At 49.5% G+C, this 21,309-nt stretch overlaps 1 protein-coding gene across 8 annotated transcripts in view; it reads right to left on the bottom strand.

Moving 5' to 3' along the window:
* The window catches only part of LOC132523416 (regulator of G-protein signaling 3-like), a 162,185-nt gene that overhangs the window by 46,506 nt on the left and 94,370 nt on the right, over positions 1-21,309 (bottom strand). For 6 of the 8 annotated variants that reach the window (XM_060154545.1, XM_060154546.1, XM_060154547.1 and 3 more), the window contains one exon: positions 16,579-16,701. In XM_060154545.1, coding sequence (XP_060010528.1) covers positions 16,579-16,701 — 123 coding nt within the window. Of the gene's footprint in view, positions 1-11,618; positions 12,313-16,578; positions 16,702-21,309 lie in introns of those variants that run through there. The other 2 variants (XM_060154550.1, XM_060154554.1) reach the window with 1 other exon arrangement.

The following is a 21,309-nucleotide window of genomic DNA, read 5'->3' on the forward strand; positions in this document are numbered from 1 at the left end:
CCATATGACCCAGCAATCCCACTCCTGGTCATATACCCAGAGAAAAACATAATTCAAAAAGATACATACACCCCAATGTTCATTGCAGCACTATTTACAATAGCCAGGACATGGAAGCAACCTAAATGTCCATCAACAGAGGAATGGATAAAGAAGATGTGCTACATATATACAATGGAATATTACTCAGCCATAAAAAGGAACGAAATAGTGCCATTTGCAGAGATATGGATAGATCTAGAGACTGTCATACAGGGTGAAGTAAGTCAGAAAGAGGAAGACAAATGTCACATATACTATTGCTTATATGTGGAACCTAGAAAAATGGTACAGATGAACTTATTTGCAAAGCAGAAATAGAGACACAGATGTAGAAAACTTATGGATACCAAGGGAGTTGGGGGTGGGATGAACTGGGAGACTGGGATTGACATATATACACTACTATGTATAAAATAGATAACTAATGAGAACCTACTGCATAGCTCAGGGAACTCTACTCAGTGCTCTGTGGTGACCTAAATGGAAAGGAAATCTAAAAAAGTGGGGATAGATGTATATGTATAACTGATTCACTTTGCTGTACAGCAGAAACTAACACAGCATTGTAAATCAACTATACTCCAATAAAAATTAATTAAAAAATTTTTTAATAAAAAGAAAGAGGGAGAACTTTAAGACTGATGTGAAAGGTTTATATGATATACTAAGTTTATGTGTATGGAAAAAATACTTGGAGGAACACACCAAACTTACAGCAGTGGCTATCAATGGGGAAAGGGCTTGGAGAATGGGAGATTTTCTTTATTTTATTCAGCTCAGCAATGTTTAGGATATATTTGTACAAATTTTGTACAAGTATATCAAGGAATATATGTAATGCAAATAAATAAATATTCCCATTTGTAATATAAATAAAAATTTTCAATTTCCTCAAATAAGTTTAACAACAAATGTACAAGACCAGTATGGAAATTTTTTTTTTCAAAACTTTACTTCGGAAATCTTAAAAGAAGATTTGCATAAATGAAGAGACATAATTCTATTGCTGGATGGGAAGACAGTGTTGTATAGACTTCAAAACTCCCCTTTTTGATGTATATTTTTAAATGTAATTACAATGCAAATCTCAATGAGATCTGGTGGGGAGAGGCAGGGAGGAGGTGGGGACTTAATAAAATTATATTGAATTGCATTTAAAAGAACAAATATTCATTAATCATTAGAGAAATGCAAATCAAAACTACAATGAGATATCATCTCACACCAGTCAGAATGGCCATCATCAAAAAATCTACAAACAATAAATGCTGGAGAGGGTGTGGAGAAAAGGGAACCCTCTTGCAATGCTGGTGGGAATGTAAATTGATACAGCCACTACGGAGAACAGTATGGAGGTTCCTTAAAAAACTACTAATAGAACTACCATATGACCCAGCAATCCCACTACTGGGCATGTACCCTGAGAAAACCATAATTCAGAAAGAGTCATGTACCAAAATGTTCATTGCAGCTCTATTTACAATAGACTGGAGATGTGGCACATGTATACAATGGAATATTACTCAGCCATAAAAGGAAACAAAATTGAGCTATTTGTAATGAGGTGGATAGACCTAGAGTCTGTCATACAGAGTGAAGTAAGTCAGAAAGAGAAAGACAAATACCGTATACTAACACATATATATGGAATTAAAAAAAAATGTCATGAAGAACCTAGGGGTAAGACAGGAATAAAGACACAGACCTACTAGAGAATGGACCTGAGGATATGGGGAGGGGGAAGGGTAAGCTGTGACAAAGCGAGAGGCATGGACATATATACACTACCAGATGTAAAATAGATAGCTAGTGGGAAGCAGCTGCATAGCACAGGGAGATGAGCTCGGTGCTTTGTGACCACCTAGAAGGGTGGGATAGGGAGGGTGGGAGGGAGGGAGATGCAAGAAGGAAGAGATATGGGGACATACGTAGACGTATAACTGATTCACTTTGTTATAAAGCAGAAACTAACACCCCAACGTAAAGCAATTATATTCCAATAAAGATGTTAAAAAAAATAAAAGAAGAAATATGTGAGAAAAGGATTCTTTTTTAAAAAGAGTAATGAGAGGATACTTATCCTAACATAATGTGAAAGCACTGGAGCAAATAACTGTTTGGAAAGAACGAAAAGCATTTTTGCTCATACCATATACCAAAGTAAATTCCAGATAGACTAAATGTTAAAAGTTGAAAAATAAAACCATAAAGTTCAAGGTGTGGGGGGAAGTGAATATTGTATAACCCTGGGGTGGATACCACAACACTAAAGGCAAAATAATATTTTTTTAAATTTATAAATATGATATTAGTCATCAGAAAAACACAATTCAAAACCACCATGAGATGCTATTTCACAACCACTAGGATGGCTATGATTTTAAAAAAACAGGAAAATAACAAGTGTTAGAGAGAATGTGGAGAAATCGGAATACTTGTACGCTGATGGTGGGAAGGTAAAATCATGAAGCTACTTTGGAAAAGATTCTAGCAGCTCCTCAGCAAGTTAAAAAGAGTTACCATTTGATCCAGGAATTCTACTCCTATGTATATACTCAAAAGAAATGAAAACATACGTCCACACAAAAACTTGTACACAAACATTTATGGCAGCATTATTCATAATAGTCCAAAGGTGGAAACAACCCAAAGATTCATCCACAGATGACTGAATAAATAAAATGTGGTACAGCCATACAATGGAATATTATTCCACCATAAGAGGAATAAGGTCCTGATACATGCTGCAACATGGATAAACCTTGAAAACCTCATGCTAAATGAAGGAAGCCAGTCACAAAAGACTTAATATTACATGATTCCATTTATAGGAAATGTCTAGAACAAATCTATAGAGACAGAAAGTGGATTAGTGGTTGTGTAGGTCTGGAGGAGATGGAATGGGTGGGTGATAGCTAAAGGGTATGGTTTCTTTCGGAAATAATGAAAATGTTCTAAAATTGACTGTGGTGATGGTTGCACGAGTCCGTAAATATACTAAAAAACCATTGAGTTGTACACTTTAAACGGATAAATTGTATGATTTGTGAATAATACTTCAATAAAGCTGCCACCAAAGCAATTTACAGATATGACCACCTATAAATCAGAAACATCTATAGTTTAAAAAAATAAAAGGTTAATATACAAATATCCTTATTTTATAAAGAGCTCTTGTGAATTAATAAACTATAAACAGCCCAACAGAAAAATGGGCAAAAGATCTGAACAAGCTAATCACAGAAGAGGTAACGTAAATAACTGAAAGGCATGTAAACATCCAACATCTCTAGTACTCAAAGAAATGAACCTACTAAAAAATGTAACAATGCACAGTGTTGGTGAGTGTGTGGGGAAATGGTCTCTTACCCAGACTGTATCAATTTGCTTGGGACTGAGGGGTTTCCCAGGAAGCAAGATTTTTCATGTTAAAAAGGGAGAGTCTGGGGCAAAGCAGGATGAGTTGGTCAATCTTAACTGGGATTATAAATTGGTACAATCATTCTGGAGAGTAATTTGGCAATAGGTATCAAGAGCCTTTTTTACAAATATATACCCTTTCATCTGGAAATTCTAGTAGCAAGAATTTATTCCAACAAAACGTTCATTTATCAACAAGTATTTGTGGTGGGTCAAAGATGTACACTGGATGCTGGGGATATAGCTATAAAGATTTTTATCTCAGGTTTTTGTAACAATGAAATATTGGCAACAACCTAAATGTTGACCTACTGGAGATTTTTAAAAATAAAACCTGTTCCATCTACACAATGAAATACTCTATAGGCACTAAAAATGATGTTGTAGAAGCACATTTATTGACATGGAAACGTGGATACACTACATTGTTAAATGGAAAAAAGCAACTCAGAAAACTGTGTGCATGGGAACCCCCAATTTGCAATTTGTTTATACACACAAATGTATATGTGTGTATAAACAAATGCCTGACAGGATACACCCCAAAATGTTAACAGTGGTTATCTCTGGGTGTTGGGATGAAGGGTGAACATTTCCTTCTCCTGTTTCAACTGTACTAAATGTTTTCTTCATAATAAACATGAATTATTTTTGTAACAATACAACAAAAGTCAACTGCATTCAAAAAACAAAAAACCCCACACCTGCCATGCCCTCATGGGTGGAGGGCCAAGGAAGGGGGCTGCAGAGTCAAGCACATGTTCACGCTTGATCTAGCAATAACAGCTGCCACTAAGCACAGTCGTCCCTTGGTATCCTGTGTGGTGGGAGGTGGGTGGTTCCAGGACCTCCAGCAGATACCAAAATCCAGGGATGCTCAAGTCGCTTATATGAACTGGCATAGTGTTTGCATAGAACCTACACACATCCCTCCCATATACTTTAAATCATCTCTAGATTACCTATAATACTAATACAATGTAAATGCCATGTAAATAGTTGTACGACGGAAATACTATGTAAATAGTCACCAGCTCAGCAAATTCAAGTTTTGCTTTTTGGAACTTTCTGGAATGTTTTTGGGTTTTTTTTCCTATCTGCGGTTGGTTAAATCTGTGGAAGCGGAACCCGCAGATACGGAGGGCTGTCTGTACCTACTACATACCAGGCACTTTGCACAGACCATTCCCCTTACTCCTGAGGAGAACCCTGTGAGAGAGATGTCCTTGTCTCATTTGACAGAGGCTAGGCAACGTGCCAGTAATCCCACAGCTAGTGAGAAGCAGAGCTGGGATTTGACCCCTGGCCTGCCTACCTCTGAATCAGGCCCCTGCCTCTACCTTAGCTGCCCCTGCTTGTTCCTGGGGATGGGCAGAGAAAGGTCCCAAGCCACTAGGCCCTCTGTCCTGCAGGCTGGTTCTATGCGGGCCCTGGTCCTCCCTCCCTGCACACAGTCTAGGGGGCGACAGAAGGACAAATCAGCAAGGGTGGGGACAACGGCAAGGGGAAGGCGTGGCGCTGGCAGGCCAGTTGGCTGAGGTCAGGGCTCAGGGCAGACTAGCCAGGGACTCCTCGCCTGCTGGGCGACATTCAGGAAGCCTAACCACATCCGGCCCCAGGAGTTCCCAGGCCCTGTGCGCTCCCAGTGGCAGGGAGAGAAAACCTCGCCCGGCCTGCTGCCGCCTTGCTAAAAGCAGGAGGAAAACAGCCTGCCATCTGGGACCTTCCCCCTGGGCTGGGGACGGCTGGCCAGTCCTTTCCCTACTGCGGGCCTCCAGGGTCTCCTCTGCTGTGTGAGGAGGGGCCGTGACGCTGGTGGCTCCAGGACCCTCCCAGATCTAAATTCTCTGAATCCACGGCGCTTCCTCACAGAGGGCCCGGCAGGAAGAGGAAGGGGGTGAGGCGTCCCACCCAGCTCCCGAAGGAGCCCCTTCCTCTTCCCCTCAGCTCCAATCCCACTACTATTTTTAGAACCGGGAGCGTCTCCGCCAGCCCTGCCCTGCTCAGAGCTCCAGGTAAAACACAGCAGCCCCATTCATTCTGCTCCAGCAAGAACGCGTGGGGAATTTATAGACAAGTCAGCCCACTAGACAACCTCTCCCCACACCATTAGCAGGGCTATTTCTCACTATTTCCATTAGACAGCCCAAAGTGATGACTTACTTTTCCTAATGACAACACAGCCGAGTGAGATGACAAGCGTCTCTAGGACAGTCTGTGCCCCGCCCCGTCCCCAACCTGGCAGACTCTTCAAAGGCCGCTGAAGGGGAGCGCTGAGCGGTAGGTCCTGGCACCAACTATGTGCCCCTGGCCAAGTTCTTGCCCCTCTCTTGGTCTTGGTTTCTACAAATCAGCTTGTTAATCGATTGATCCTGGTGAGGGAGGGAGGAGGCTTTTCAGTTCCACACTCAAAGATTCTGTGGTTCTATCAAAATTCTAGTCACTCATGAAACAAATATTATATTCTCTGCTTTGTGGTGTGTGTTGAGCTGTATTCCCAAATCATCTGAGAGTTGACGATGGGTCTCAGAATGCATTTTCCCATTGAAAATTGTGTTATAAATGGTGGTCAGCTTCCTAGGCTAGCCTACTGAACACTTAATTTTCTCCCACGAGGAGAAACAGCAGAAACCTATATTGTGATAGAATTTAACCAAAATGGAAAACGACTAACGTTTAAAAGACACTGTTTTAGAAAATTTACCCTGAGTAGTGTTTGAGCAAAAGAAGATATACATTAAAGGCAATGAAAAAGTCTGTGGCAACTTCTGGGGAAGAGTCTGAAGGAGACTTCTGACCACACTGGAAACTAAAGGCACTGCACACAGATTCTCACTACTTCCACTGAAAGTTAGCTTTATGCCATAGACCAGGAGTCCGATTAAAAAACCTATGTGTACACCTGTATATGTGAAGTTAAAACAAGAGTCCAGGGAGCAGGAAAAAAGAAGGGCCAGGGGAAGATTCTAGGTTTGAAAGCTCCTTGCCACTTTCCCTGGGGGGGGAGCCTGAAGGAGGCACATTTGGGTGGGAGGGAGCAGGGCTGTGCTTACAGTCTGAGTGCCTGTGATGAGGACCCCTTCCTGTATAAGGTTCATACTTATACTTATTTGTCTCAAGTACATGATGAATATTAACCACGTACAACATTTGCATATATTCACACACATACACTCTTGTTTCAATGTGAAGACCAAAATGTCTGATTTCTTTTTTCTTTTAACCTGTTATTAGAGTCCTGAGGCTTTGAGGATGACTCCTGGAGATCACCTAAATTCAACTCCCTCATTTTTCTTGGTAAAGAAACAAATGATCAGAGAAGTGAAGTAATTTGCCCAAAGTCACTCAGTGAATTACAAGCAAAATCAGTATTTGAACCAAGATCTTCAGAATCCTACTCTGGTTTTCTCTGAAGGCAAGGAGCTCAGTGAGAAGGGAGCTCCACAAACCCAGGGAAGAGAACCATAGGAGCAGTTCTGGGTCTCAGAAGGGTCTCCTTCCCTCTGAGGATGCCCAGAAGTCAGTGTGGATATGGTGGCATCTATAACCCTGAAGTGAGTCTGGCCAGATTAGATTGCTTAAGATCAAGTGGGGATCCAGGCTCTGGTCTTACAAAGCCGAGGTGCAATGGAAAAAGCTCTGAGCTAAGAAAGGCAGGAGACCCGAGTTCTAGTCCTGGCTCTGCCACTACCTTGTCCCATGAACCTGGCCAGGTCACTTCCCCTTTTTGAGCCTCAGTTTCCTCGTCTAGATTCCAAAACGTGAGAGGCTTGAACTGCATGGCCCAATCCAATTCTACAACATCTCCTGAGCACCTACCAAGGACCAGGCAGTGATAGAATCAGCAAGAAATAAACTTTGACCTCCACTGGCTCCCAAGGAGCTCACGGTCTTGCAGGTGAGACACATCTGCCTAACTCACTGTGCTAAAGATGAACAAAGTACTGTGGAATACAGAGGGGGAAGCGGTGACTTCGGATGCACGTCTGAGAAAGGTGTCTCAGGGGAGGCTTGAAGGCTGAGGGCTATATGTGTCAGGAACAGCAGAGGAGGGCAGGCGGCATCAGGCAGAAGAAATAGCCTAAACACGAACACGCGTGGGGAATTCAGAGAAGGAAAATAATCCACTACGGCCGAGCTGTGGGCACAAAGCAGGAGGGCAGAGGGCGAGCCTTAAGAAGCAGGCTGGGACCATGGCCTCCCACGATGGTCTTGGAGCGGGAAGTGCGACTGCTCAGCTTCCCCACCCCTCCCAGCTTGGATGGTCCGTGACTGCTGAAAAGTAGGAGAGCAGAGCAATCCGAAGCCAGTGCTCTGGAGCTGGGCACCCAGGTTCCAATGCAAGCCACCCACTGGCTGTGTGACCTTGGGCAAGTTTCTTCTCAAAGACTCAGCATCCTTACCTATATCAATTGGGTATAATGAGAGTAAATGTGTAAGGACCACAAAGAACCTCACGAAGCTGCAGTGAGGATTAAAGACACAATGTAGGTGAAGAGCCTGGCATTGCTCCAGGTTCATGGCCTAAGTGCTCACTTATAAATTACCTACTGTTATTATTCTACTCTTAAACCAAGGATCTGGGAACAGTTTGGAGGACAGTGGCCCTATGCAGAGAAAGGCTTGAAGAAAGATGAGGTCAAGACAAGATAGAGGGTAAGGTTGTGCTATCTTCCTTAAGAACAAAAAAAGATAGCAAGATGACTGAGGCCAAGAGGAAGGTGGGAAGAAGGCAGTCTCTCCGCAGCCAGACGGGCAGCGAGGAGGGGAGGGCAGAGAGCTGGAGAGACTGGAAAACAGGTGTTTGGCGGGGGTGGGTGGGTTGGGGGGGGTGGCGGCAGGTGGAGAATATCTGAAATCTAGTCCATTTGACACCCAGTTACTTAGGGTTGAGATTCCAAGTCAGTCAACTGGCAAAATCTGGGCGCAAAACCTGGAGTAGGCTCTCTCCTCACCCTCAACAGGGCAGAGGTCAAAGGCCTCCTTCCTGTACTCATGCTCAGTGCATCTGGGCCTGAACCTGAGCCATCCCTTTCTGCCTTCGGCCACTGTTCATTGCGGCCAGGTACCCCAAGACTGTGCTGCTGGTCCTCTTGAATGCCAGACTCAAAAGGGGGATGGGGTAACCCCACCATCCCAGTGCTGCTGAGAGCCTGTCTTCAGGACTTCCACCTTGTCTTTCACATCAGACCTCTTAAATCTTGTGTGAAGCTATTCATCTTGTCAGCCTGGGCCACCCCTGGGCCATATGAACTCAAAGTTTATTCTCCACTGTGTAGAGAATAAGGCATCTCATCTTTATTAGTCCTAAAGCATCCCCTCTAGAGCTTAAAGGGCCACGATTTCTGCATGCAGGATATCTTCCTCCTGGCTCTTCCTGGAGGAGATGATTGATTTCTCTTACTTCCACTCCTAAGAGGCAAACCTTTCATTTGGAAAGAGCAATGGATTAGGTTGCAAGGCCTTGGCTTGAGGACTAGCTCAGTCTCTTACCAGTTATGCGACCTTGGATAAGTCACTTAACTTCTCTGAGTCTTAGTTCCTTCCATCCATAGAACAAGGCTGCTGGGAGGCCTAAGGGAGATAATGCCTGGGGATCCCAGTTGCCATCTCTGAAGCCCATGCTCTCGCTGTGGGCAGCCCTCCCACATCGTGAAATTGCCCACACCTTCAATCTGCAGAACGCTCTTGGTGCCGTGTATGAGAAATTCAGGCTTTGGTGGCAGAATTTATGAAAAAAGAATTTAAACTAAAGAAGAAGAAAAAAAAAAAGGCATACATAAATAAATGTCATCATTATTTCCGACAGGTTCCAACTCCCAAAGGGCCAAAGGACCCAGGCGGCAGAGACCAGAGCATGACTGCTTCCAGGAGAGACTGGGAGTTTCAACAGACCCAGAGCCTGAGACAATAAGAAAACAAAAAAATGGGATCAAAGGATGTGTGGGGAACTTAAAGAATCACTTTGTATTCAAATCGCACAGATGGCCTTTTCAACAATAAATGGTTGTGCTCCCATGCTCCCAGCTCGCCCCGAGACACACACCAAGACAATTGGCCCATCAGGAAAGAGACCATTGTGTGAGCTTTTTAGCGTGATTTATGTGGAGGGAGGGGCTCGGCCATGTTTCCCGTGATTATGACTCTCAAATGCGATTTCGATGCGTTCATCATCCTGGACGTCTGGGATGGACTGGGCCTCTGAGGAGCAGTGGCCACCCGGTCATGTTTCATCTTCTCGAGCCCGTGGAGCCAAATTAATTGTCTCATCGATTTGAGAGGCAGAGCAGCAATGGCGCTGTGGCTCACAACAGTCACTGGGAAGATGGGTCCAGGGCCCTCCAGGAGCTGATGTCTGCTTTCCCAGCAGCCAGCCAGGTCTAGGACCCTGACGGGAGCTTCCGCTCCACTCAGCAGCTTGTTGGGACAAGCCAGAGGAAAGTGCCGTCCCCAGGGCTAAGTGCCGTGTTCCGAGTCTCCGTTTCCCTGCTGCCAGAGCTCCCCTGTCCTCTGCACCTGTCTGGTGGACAGAGGTAGGTCCCCACGTCCGGGAGAGAAAAGCTCGCTGTCTTCCCAGACAGGCAATTCTCCTGCGCCTCACACTCCCCTTAATGTCATTTTGTAAAAGGGAATCAAATGAAGTCATGGTGCAGCTTGTGTCTGTGCAGACTCAGCTGCTCAGCCGCTCAGAATTAACCCTGCAGGCGGAGTCTCGGCTGATAGACACTGCGGATCACTTGTCCCACTTCAGGCCCAGGCTATTCCCCTGCTGGGCAGGGCACTGGGCTGATCCCGTTAGTTACTGATGCGACGTGTCTGATCTTTCCTAGGCTGGGAGGAGGGGTGATCCGTGGGAGGTAAGGGGCAAATTCTCTTCTGGGCCACCCTTCTTAGGGGTCAAGTAGCCAAAGCAGCTGAGCAAACTCACCAGGGCACAAGACCCCTCTCTAAAGACACGGAGAAGCTCCTAAAAGACACAACACGGAGTGTCCAAGCTCCAAGGGGACTTCTCTAAACTGAAGTCCAGCCTCTCTGACCCCCTTTCTATGCAAATGACCCTGATCCTACACATACCCTTTGTGTGTGAGCTATGCCTGCGCAGTTAGAGAAGGGTGTGAAAGCTGCCCAACGCTGGGCTGCACCGGAAGATGCAGCAGGCAGTGAGCAGGCTGAGCTCTAATTGCTGCCCCCACGTAGGCCTTTGTCAGCCTCATGGCAGGACGGCCTCCTCTAAGTGTGCTGAGCCTCACTTAGCCCCAGTCCCTGACCCTCAGGAGCTCTGCAGAAAGCAAACCCAGTCAGTTTCCAGAGGGCTGTGTTCACAGGATGGAGGGACAGCACAGGCCACCCCTGCTGAGGCCGGGGGGCTGTGAACTTGACAACCTTGGCCAGCTGAAGCACCCATAACTCCCAACTCCCAGGGACATTCTCAGAACTCAGCACTGGTCCCTACCCAGGCCTCACCAGGAAGGGGCTCAGTGAGGAAGGCCCCATCCTTACGTGCATCCACTGAAAGAGTGAGACACAGTGGAGGATGAGGGTGAGAGCAGTGGAGGGACAGGAAACTCTCTCTTCTCATCGCAGAGCCTCCCCTACCCGAGGGTCTGGGCATTCACATACTCGCCTCCCCAGACATCATCCAGGACGGGCCACCATCACCCATCACCTGGAGGACTGAAGGGACCCCCCCTAAAAAAAACTGATCTCCTCACACCCACTTGGGTCCCTCCTTGGGTTCTCTCATCGTCTAGAAATGTCCCTGAGATTCTGTGACTCCCTTTCTCAAAAGCCTTCGATGGCTTCCCACTGTGTCTCAAATGCAATCAATACATTAACCACCAAAGCCCTGTACGATCTGGCCCCCACCTGCTTGGTCTTCCCCCTCACTAAGCTCCAGCTCCAGCGGCCTGGGCTCCGTTCCTCCAGCACGTCCTGCTCCTTGCTAGCTCAGGGACTCTTCGCAGGCTGCTCCAAAGTCCTTGACTGGCTAACCCCTTTCTTGGCTTAAAGGTTATGCTCTTCCCCTCTCCCACCCCACACCCACACACAGCAATCTCTAATAATATTCTCTCTTAAAGGAATTCTTTCTTTTCCTTCATAGATGATCACAGTGTGTAACCCCGTGTGTGTGTGTGTGTGTGTGTGTGTGTGTGTGTGTGTGTTGGTGTTTATGTAATGCTCTCTCCCCTACTGAGACTGAAACCTTGATAAGAGCAGAGACCATGTCCCTCTCATTCTCCATAGTATCTCCAGCTCCTAGCCCAGAACCTGGCATAAAGTAGACGCCCTAAAAATATCTGATGAATGAAGGAATGAACGCATGAGTTCAGATGAAAAATGAGTGAATGGGTGGAGATATCTTCTGGCAGCAGCGGATCCTGGCATTGTTCTCCATCAGGGCTGACCTCTCCCAACTTCTCCTGCTGCCCCTGAGGCAGGCACTGGAACCACCAGTAGCCCAGATGCTATTTCACCTCCTTCTTCCTTGTAGGGAATAAGCTTCTGGGTCTTCTCCATTTGGGACTTTCTGAGCCAGTCTGCATCTGCCCACAGGGCCTCTCACACCACTGTGGTCCTTCTGACGCCAGTCCACACACCCGTGGGGCCACTCCCTTCAGATGACCCTAGGCCCACCATCTTGGTCCTCCGTTTTGGGTCCAGTTGAGGTGAGGTTACTGTGTGGTAAGGGATGCCCAAGAAAGAGTTAAGTTGCCAGAAGCAGAGTCCTGCCCTTGGGTTTGCTCAGCCAATCAGAGTCTGTCCTGATGAGGTAAAGCTTCTATCCTGGGTAGCATTGGTTGAGTTGGCCGGCCCCATCTCCTGCTGGAGAGAGCCATAAGGGTGCAGTTTCTGTGGAACCAGACAGAACTGGAATTAGCTCGCTGTCAACTCGGGCCAGGGCTGCCTGACTCCAGGACCTGCCCCTGCTGCTTTCTACGGTGCTCAGATAGACCCTGGCATCTCCAGGGCCCCATCTCTAGCCGCCCTAGTGGAGATGACGAGGTGGCACGCACCTTGGTATCACACCTGGGAGAAGTCTTACAGCCAGAGCACACCCAGGAGGCCTCAGTCTCCCTGCCTGGTCCCAGGAATACAGCAGGTGGCTACCAGGAAGTGACATGGAGCAGTCGTCACATGTGCTCAAAGCGGCAGCATTCAGCTTCAATAAACAAGGTCACTAGATAAATCTTCCTATATAGACATAACTTTAATAATAATAATAATTCACAGAGTTCTTCTTGTGTGCCACTTTGCTAAGCGCATTACATGAGTTTAATCCTCACGAGAACCCTGTTCATCCGTCTACTTCACTAATGAAAATCTTGAGTCTCAGAGAGCCTCGGTGCCTCACCTGAGGTCACAGAGCGGTAAGAGCTCACGCCTCCCATATCACTCGCTATGTTTATTTTTGAACCGTCTGTGGGCATATCGGTCTCCACTGCTGGACCGCAATTTCCCAAGGAAAGAATATGACAGATTCACCCGTGCATTCCCAGCACTGAGCTCAGGGTGCACCCCGAGAAAGGTCCATTGCCCAGGCCAGCGCTGTGCATGTGGTGGGAGCTCGTGGAGGTTCACTGACAATGAATGTACAGCCAAGAGCCCTCCGCCCGCCCCCATAAAGGACCTAAACTAGTGTCTGGCCCAGAGCAGGCATTTATTTCTATATTTGATTGAATAACCAACACAATATGCATTTATCTCTCCCTATTAGCTTAGCCTTAACAGTCACAGGTAGGACCATCTGTGAGTTATTCTAGATTAGCAGCATGGCAGCGTTCCCCATGGCAGGGAGTTTAGTAGAAGTTGTCCCAGGTGAAAGAAGACAGGTAGTTTCCCTCCAGGGATAGACGATGAAGCAAGAAACGGGGCAGAATGCTGATGAGGAAGAACGGGGTGGTGAGAAAAAGGAAGCTGGGAGAGGAGAGGAAGCCGGCCACTTACTTCTACAGAAAGAGGGAGCACGCAGGCCCACCTGCAGCAGCCTTCCACCTGCCATGGTCAGCCAGGAGTGAGCCGGAGAAAGGCAGTGGAGCCCCGGAGACGGGATGCAGTCGGCTGCTGCCTGCCTCGCTGTGTCCTTGCCCCAGCCGGGACCCCAACACTGCAACCCAAGGTCACAGGCACCTCAGACACAGCACAGAAAGCCTATGTCTGCCCCTCTCCCCCGACAGGAGGGGAGTAGACCTGGCCCCTAAGGGCAGCGCACTTCACAGGCAATCAAGTTATACAGAAATCTTGGATAACTGGACGACTCTAGGTCCTCAACTTTCATGAGAATCACAAAGCTTGAAGAGCTGCGAAGAGCCACCTGACCAATGCATAGATGGGACCGCCATGGCGGGAAGCGGTTGCCAAAGGTCACACAGCAGGGAGTGGCACACCTGCCTCTCTACTGTCCTTTGTTTGAATCCATCTTCCTCCAATTCCCTCTGTCTTTCCCCAGAAGCATTTCATGTTCAGGGCATATCACATTTATCATGTTTTGCAAATTGGGGAAGAACTTTTGCATTTTTTGAGATGTTTGAAGAATCCCACATTCCAAGTGTCAGCAAACACCGCTGAAAGGAACAGGGTTGAGAAGTGGCAGCACAGGAGTTTGGGGAGCTGCCTTGCAAAGCCCTCTTTCCCCAGAGAGGCACTGGAGTTGGGCAGACAAGGAGTGGCTTAGGCATCGGTTTCCATTCTGCAGCAGAAGGCGGAACAGTCTCAGAACAACGAAAAGGCATTAAAAAAAAAAAAGGCACGCTCCTCAGTGAGGGCTCAAAACAGATTTCAGGCAGAAGTGTTCTGCTTGACCAAAGCAAGAAGCCAGTGTCCAAGGTCTGCTTGGCCTTCCCTCTTCTCTCTCCCCTGGAGGACAGCAAGCCTAGTAAAAGGGCTGTGGCCCAGCCCTTGGCAAGGAGGTTCACGGTCACCTCGGAGGCAGCCAGGACCTGATGGAGCTGAGTGCAGGTGGATGGCCTGTGCCGGTTGGACAGCCACCTGGGCCCGGTGGTTAAGGTTTTGTTTTTTGCTGAAGCACTCCTGGAACCATACGGGGCTGGAGAAAATCCTATTTACGGGAACTTCTCTCAGGAAGCTTGCTGCAAGCGACTAGAAGGAATGAGCTGCTATGACTCTTCCAGTGGGTGTGATGGGGGTAGGGAAGGTTGGGCATCCTCCCCAAGGGGCCTGCCTAACAAAAAGTGGTTACTAAGTGCCTTTCAAGGAGCGTGGGCCAAGTGGGGTGTGACAGCTGGGCAGGGCCCGCTCCCAGGTGAGGGGGCAATCCTGAGGCCGTCCCAGCGGTCAGGCCCTCGTCTTTTCCCTCCTCACGCCCAACACAGAGCTTCTCCATTAAGCACACGTTTAAAGAGTTTTGATTTGAAGACGCGTCCAGCTGTTGCCTGCCCGGGCTGCCCATATATCTTGGCATGGCCCGGAAGCCAGGCCCCAAACCCTCGAGCCCTTCAAGGGTCAGTCAGCGAAGCCGCAGCCCTGCGGCAACCAGCGCCAGAAACCCAGCCTACCTTCAGTCACTCAAATTGTCCCCCTCACCCCCCAACTGAAGGTGGAGAGACTCCCCAGGGCATTGAGAAGGCTGTTGCCAACACTCTCCAGAGCCGGCAAACTCTGAAGCTGAGGCAGAAAGAACTTCTTCCCCAGATCAGGAGGAGCTAAGCCTAAAACACAAGATAACTGAGGAACACCAGTGCACGCGTGCCACATCCCAGCGGCCACCCCAGTGAGGAGGAAGTGGCCTGGTCTCTGATTGTGACCGACCCAGGATCAAGGGGGCCAGGCAGCCTACAGCCTTGGCAAGTCTCTGTTGAGGAGTAGAAGCTGAGACTGGGAACCAGCCAGCATAGCAAGAGCACCTACTGAATACCAGGCACTGTGCTATGAACTGTGTATGCACTGTCTCATTTAATTTGCACAACAACCCTTTGGAGGAGAAACTACTAGCCCCAGATGGGGACACCAAGGCACAGAGTAGTACAGTGACTTGCCCAAGGTCACCCGCCAGCCAGCAGCAGAATGTGACTCGGAAGTCCATGCTGTGCCCGCCGTCCTCCCTCATCACAGTTATTCTTGCCCCTGGCAAGTGTAAAACAAGATAACTGTCGAGTCTGAGATCACATAATTCTCAGACACGCGCTATTTGAGGAGCTGCCGTCCGCCACCACCCCACCAGCAGGGGCTGCGCAGCAGCCTCTTCCCCACCTCCCGTCCTCAGCAGCCTGCCCCACTGCCCCGTTGGGCTACGTGTGCATGGCGCGCAGGGCGGCCCTCAACGCAGCAGGAAGAAGCACGAGGCCTGCGAGTTGACCAGCTGGCGCTCGCTTTCCTTTACCCTCTTCTCCCTGGTTCCGGCCAACCAACCACCACGGCTCCCTCTGCAGCAAATCAGACCAAATCCCAACACGGCCAACACGTTCAGCAAGAGAAGGGACCTGAGTGGCTCACAAATGGGGGAATACAACTGTGCCTCAGCCTGGCATCCGGGGGACCAAGGGGAAGGCTGTAGTCCAGCTCCGATCCCAACGCCCTCCACAGGCACGGGACCAGCCGAGGGGGTGCCTGCCCCAGATCAGCTTCAGCTGGGAGTCTCTAATCTTCCCTGATGCTCCAGCCGGCCAGCTCCCAGTCCCCAGAAAACTCCACTTGGCTCCACCCGGCCGTGGCCTGCATGGAACCAGCACGGCTTCTGCCGCAAACGTCTCCTCCCAACTATGTTTGCTTCGGGCCAGTGTTAAACACCAGTGAGCTCACCGTCCCTGGGCACGACCTACACCCAATAGCAGAGGGGGGCCGCATGCCAGGCAGCAGCCGGGAGGCCGGCCCGAACTAGACCTTGCCGTCGGCAAACTAGAGAACAGAACCGAGAATTGATGGGTCGTGCTCCATCTGGCTCTGTCGCTCTCCCTGAGCACCGTCAAACTCACTCAGTAGATCCAGTGACACGCCAAGGGGGAGAGTCGTTCGAGCACAGGCCTCCTTGCCAAGAGCTTGCTGCCCAGATCCAAGTCCTAAGCCAGGGCTGGTCCCAAGCTCAATTTGGAGGCTCAAGGGTGCAGGCGGGCCGAGGGGGAGCCAGGCAGCCAGGGCTGTGGCCACCAGCGAGGCCCTTACCTTGCTCTCAGGGGACGGAGCCGCCAGCTGTTGCTGCTTCGCAATGTTCTCCGACAGGCACCAGCACACTCTCTTCTTCTGCTCGTGCGAGTGAGCTTCCAAGGTGAATAAGCACTCTGCCTTCTGATGTCAGGGGAAACAGAGAGAGCGGCAGTCAGCGCTGCTCCCTGGTTCAGGGGCTCCCAGGACCAAGCCCAAGCACATCCCTGGGCTCCAGAGGGTGAGGCTGCAGCAGGGAGGGGAGTGACCGCTAAAAGCCACAAATGCACACTAATCCCCGGTGACATCGAGGCAGCCAGACGAGCAGGGAAGCTGGCTCAGGGGCCAGCTGGCAAGCCGTGTGCCCATGGGTTGGGGGAAAGGAGGGAGGCAGTGGTTCCCAACACAGTGGAGTTCTGTGGAGAGCCACCGACTGTGATGGTGAGGTCACCCCCGGGGACAGGCAGCACAAGGCAGCAGCTGGGGGAGCACGTGGGGAACCCAGAGGGCCAAGGTCTCCGCCCCTCTGATGCTCTACGGAGCCAGGACCCCTCCCCGGGCTCACAGAACCCCTCTCCCCCACCTCAGCACACTCATCTGATCACAAGGCCAAGGTTAGATGGGTGCCCAAACAGCGACTCGGTCCCTTTGGAAAGTCCTTGGGGAGCAATTGTGTGGCCTCGTACAGCCCCACTACTGCCTGACACGTGAGCTGGGTCTGATCAATGACTGTTCAGCTCAACTGAGTGCAAGTCTCTACCACTGCTGTCATTTAAATCTCACTTTGCTATTTAACCTTGTTAAATGCTGCAGTCTTGTCTCCCCAACTAGACTAGAAACTCCCTCTAGGAAGGCCTTTTTCAGCCGGGCCTAGTGCAGTGCTTGGCAAGTGAATGCCTCAGTAAGCTCTGGCTCCCTGGAGGGACTTCCGGGATGAGGTCAAATCCAGGCCAGCTTACAGGCACCAGGGAGCGGCTGGGACCCAGGGAGTCGGCCCCGCCCCGAAGGAGTCAGAATGTGCTGGGGGCGGGGAGGGGTGGGACAGCATGCCCAGTGTTATCCTCTCCAGGACGCTCTGAGGAGGGGATGGCTAGCTCTTTCTGTCTCCGCTGGAATCTGATTATAACCCCACAGGACTGCGATTAGATTAACTCATCCAAGGAGCTAAGAGCGTGAGCCGGATGGATTGGAACAGAGAAAAAGACAGTGTTTCTACGCAGTCCTTCCTTGTTTTGCAGTTGGACAGGCCTGGTTTGAATCCCAGCTTTGCCACTTCCTAGCTGTCACCTCAGGAAAGCCTGTAAAATGGGAATGACAGTGATATCACCTACCTCCCAGAGCTATTGGGAGGGCAAGCAATAACCCAGGCCTCAATAAACAGCAGCTATTGTTGTTATTAGTACTTCATTTGTTTAAGAAATACTTATTGAGCACCTATTGTGTGTCAGGGACTGTAGTAGGCCCTGGGGGTGAAGAGGGAGATAAGAGAGACTGAGTTCTTACCCTCAGGATGGGGGCAGAGACAATAAACCAATAAACAATTAAACAGTGTAATTACAAATTGTGGAAAGGCCAAAAGGGAGAGGTCCTATCTGAGCCTGACAGACGGAGAAGGCCATTCTGAAGGGGCCGCACTCCAGCAAAGGCTGAACGAGAAAGAGCCAGCCAGGAAAGTGCTAGGGAGAAACTGTTCCAGGCAGAAGGAACAGCAAATGCAAAGGCTCTGAGCTGGGGTGGTTATCAGCATCATCTAACAGCATTTGGGGACATAGTCTACCTGCCATCAAACCCAACCCTCAGGGATGCTCCCCTTCAGGGAAGGGCCACACCCCATGCTAAGTGTTCCCAGGGTGCCAGCCATTCCTTTCCAGCCCCAAAGTGCTCAGAAGCTGTTCTTCCTAAAAGCATCAGAGGAGAGAGGGAAGAAAGCCCCACCTCTTGGTTTCAGGGAACTGAGTGGATGTGGTGAGGCAATCCTCCCACTTAATAACCGATTCCCACCACTTCCCGGAACCCCCAGCCCACTGCAGGGGAAGGACACACCCAGCAAAGACCCCAAGATGCTCCAGGGAGAAACCAGGTGGGGCAGGAGCTGACTAGAGGGCCCTCTGTTCCCTGTCTCATTGTGTTGCCCCTGCGAGGGGAGAGTTGGGGCAGGGACTGTGGTCCCTTCCCGCTTGGAAAGGCCATCACTCCACAAATCTGGTCCTGGCCCGAGCCTCCCAGGCCTGCCTCTGCCTTTATCTTCCTGAGCCCCAACTTCCTCCTCTCTTTCTGTTCTGAAGCAGGATTCTGCCTTAATAATAATTCCCTTGATCTAAGTATCGATTTTAAAAGCACCTTCCCATCCATGATCTCGAGAAGGCATCCAAGGCACCAAGGACCTAACCCTAGGCCTGGCTGGGGGGTAGGGCTGGCTGTTTTAGACGGGCACACATTTTGGGGAAGGCCTTGCTCCCAAGGCTCCTCTCTAAGTGTTCCCTGAAGCTTTGGAGGCTGGCCTGGCCAAGAGAGGGAGCATGGAGACAGCTCCCTCCAGGGAGGCTGAATTCCCATCTGCCTAAGTCTGTCTAAATCAGGGGCCCCCACTGTCTGCCTGGCTGTCCCTGCATGTGAACCGTCTCTCTTGGTCCACTCTGTGATCCCACTCATCAGTTTCAACACTGATAGACACCGTGCCTTCAAATATCAGGCTCCAAGGTCAAGGTTGTAAGCTGCCCTGAAAGCATCCTCACGAAACTCACTCAGAGGCAGGGCTTCCTTGACTGCAGCGTGGTTAGCTAAGCACAGAGCCCGCCAGACGCGACAGCACTGGGCCCAGACCTCTGCATTCAAACATGAGCATCCCCAAATCCAACTAGAAACACGGCTCCCCTTGCCTTCTTTAAAACCCCCATCTTGCCTCAACCTCCTTGTTCCTGAATTAATATTATCCTTGTAAAAACTAAAACCTCGGGGCTTCCCTGGTGGCGCAGTGGTTGAGAGTCCGCCTGCTGATGCAGGGGACACGGGTTCGTGCCCCGGTCCGGGAAGATCCCACATGCCGCGGAGCGGCTGGGCCCGTGAGCCATGGCCGCTGAACCTGCACATCCGGAGCCTGTGCTCCGCAACGAGATCCGGAGCCTGTGCTCCGCAACAGGAGAGGCCACAACAGTGAGAGGCCCGCGTACCGAAAAAACAAACAAACAAACGAACAAACAAAAACCTAAAACCTCTTCTACTACAATTTATGTTTGCTCACTTGCTGTGACAGATGTTCTCTCATTTTATTCAATTCTCTCAGTGACCCAATGACATAGGGAGGAAGGAAAAACACAGCTGTTACCGTTTTTCAGATGAGAAAACTAAGGCTCAGAGAGGTGAAGTCAGCAGTCCCAGGAGGTCTCAGGAGAGGAGGGATTCAAAGTCTGTCTTCCGCCTCCTCCAGAGCCTTCGATCTTGCCTCATTTGATTAACAGTATACGTACATTACAAAAAATGTGAGATCTTCCTCTTAGCTTTTATTTTAAAGGATCAATAAATCATTGGTGATGTCTCTAATGGAGAGTAACTGAATATGAAAAGCTCTCCGCCTGTTAGGAAGCTGACAGAAATAATAGCTACCATTTATCGAGCACTAACCGTGTGGCAGGTTCTGCGCTAAGTGCCTTGGACACAGTATCTTACTGGATCTCATTTAATCATTACAACAACCTTACAAGGTAGGACTCCTCAGCCTTGTTTCAGAGATGAGTATGTGACTTGCTCAATCTTGGCAGGGCCAAGATTCCAATCTAGGTCTTCCTAACCCCAAAGAGCAAACTCTTAAATTAATGGAGCCAGGATCAAATTCCAAGTTAGCGGATGGTCCCTGACCTGTGTGGCCTTTGACCCGACGCCCCTGGTACAGCCAGTCGTGGGCTGCATCTCTCCCATGGATTTGTAGGGGCTGAGGGACACCTGTCCAGGGGAATAGAGGCCCCAGGGCCAAGGACTGCTCAGAACAATCCCACCCACTTGATAACTAACCAGGACCTACTGCTGGGGAACAATCAGAGCTGCTGCCCCCCAGGCAGTTGGGGCTTTCCCAATGCAGAGTGGAAAACTGTCCCCAAATCCTGACTCTCTTGCCCTGCCCTGGTTCTTCTCTGGACACTACCTGCATGTTAGGCAATGAAGAGAAACCACTTGCTGGGAGTTCCAACTAAGACGTGAGTCTGGGGTTCCCCATGAGTTCCAAAACCACTGTTGTCAAGCCTATTCCAGGCCACAGGGCAAGCAGGGATCTTGTCTTCCCTGTGATACAGACATGCCTCTCGTAAAGAGCAGCCCATTAAGAGAACAGAGGGGCTTCTAGCTGCCTGTGATCTTCAAACACCTAGCCCCTTGGGGTCAGATCACCTGACACTTTACTGAAATAAAAGGTCCCAGATCAATATCCCTTCATCAGTCTTTGGAGGGGTAGGAGGTCACGGCTCCCTGGAAACCAAGGAGCAGAAGTGCTTTTCTCTGGGAAAAATAACCCCAGCCTGGCAGGAAGCTGTCTTGGCATTAAAGAACCTGGAGTCTCATTTCAGGCCCCGCTGCAGAGAACTGGAATCCAGATGGGTGAGGCTGGGGAGGCAAATGCTCTGACTCTTCCCAGCCTGCCTCACAGCTTCTCCTAAGCTGCTCGCTCGGCTCCGGGGAAATGAACTCACGCCGGCCCTGAAGGGTCTCCACCAGCTACTTCCTGTGCCCGGTGGGGATATGCTGACACAGGGGAGGACATCA

This window comes from Lagenorhynchus albirostris, chromosome 7 (assembly GCF_949774975.1).
Source record: "Lagenorhynchus albirostris chromosome 7, mLagAlb1.1, whole genome shotgun sequence".
Taxonomy (NCBI): domain Eukaryota; kingdom Metazoa; phylum Chordata; class Mammalia; order Artiodactyla; family Delphinidae; genus Lagenorhynchus; species Lagenorhynchus albirostris.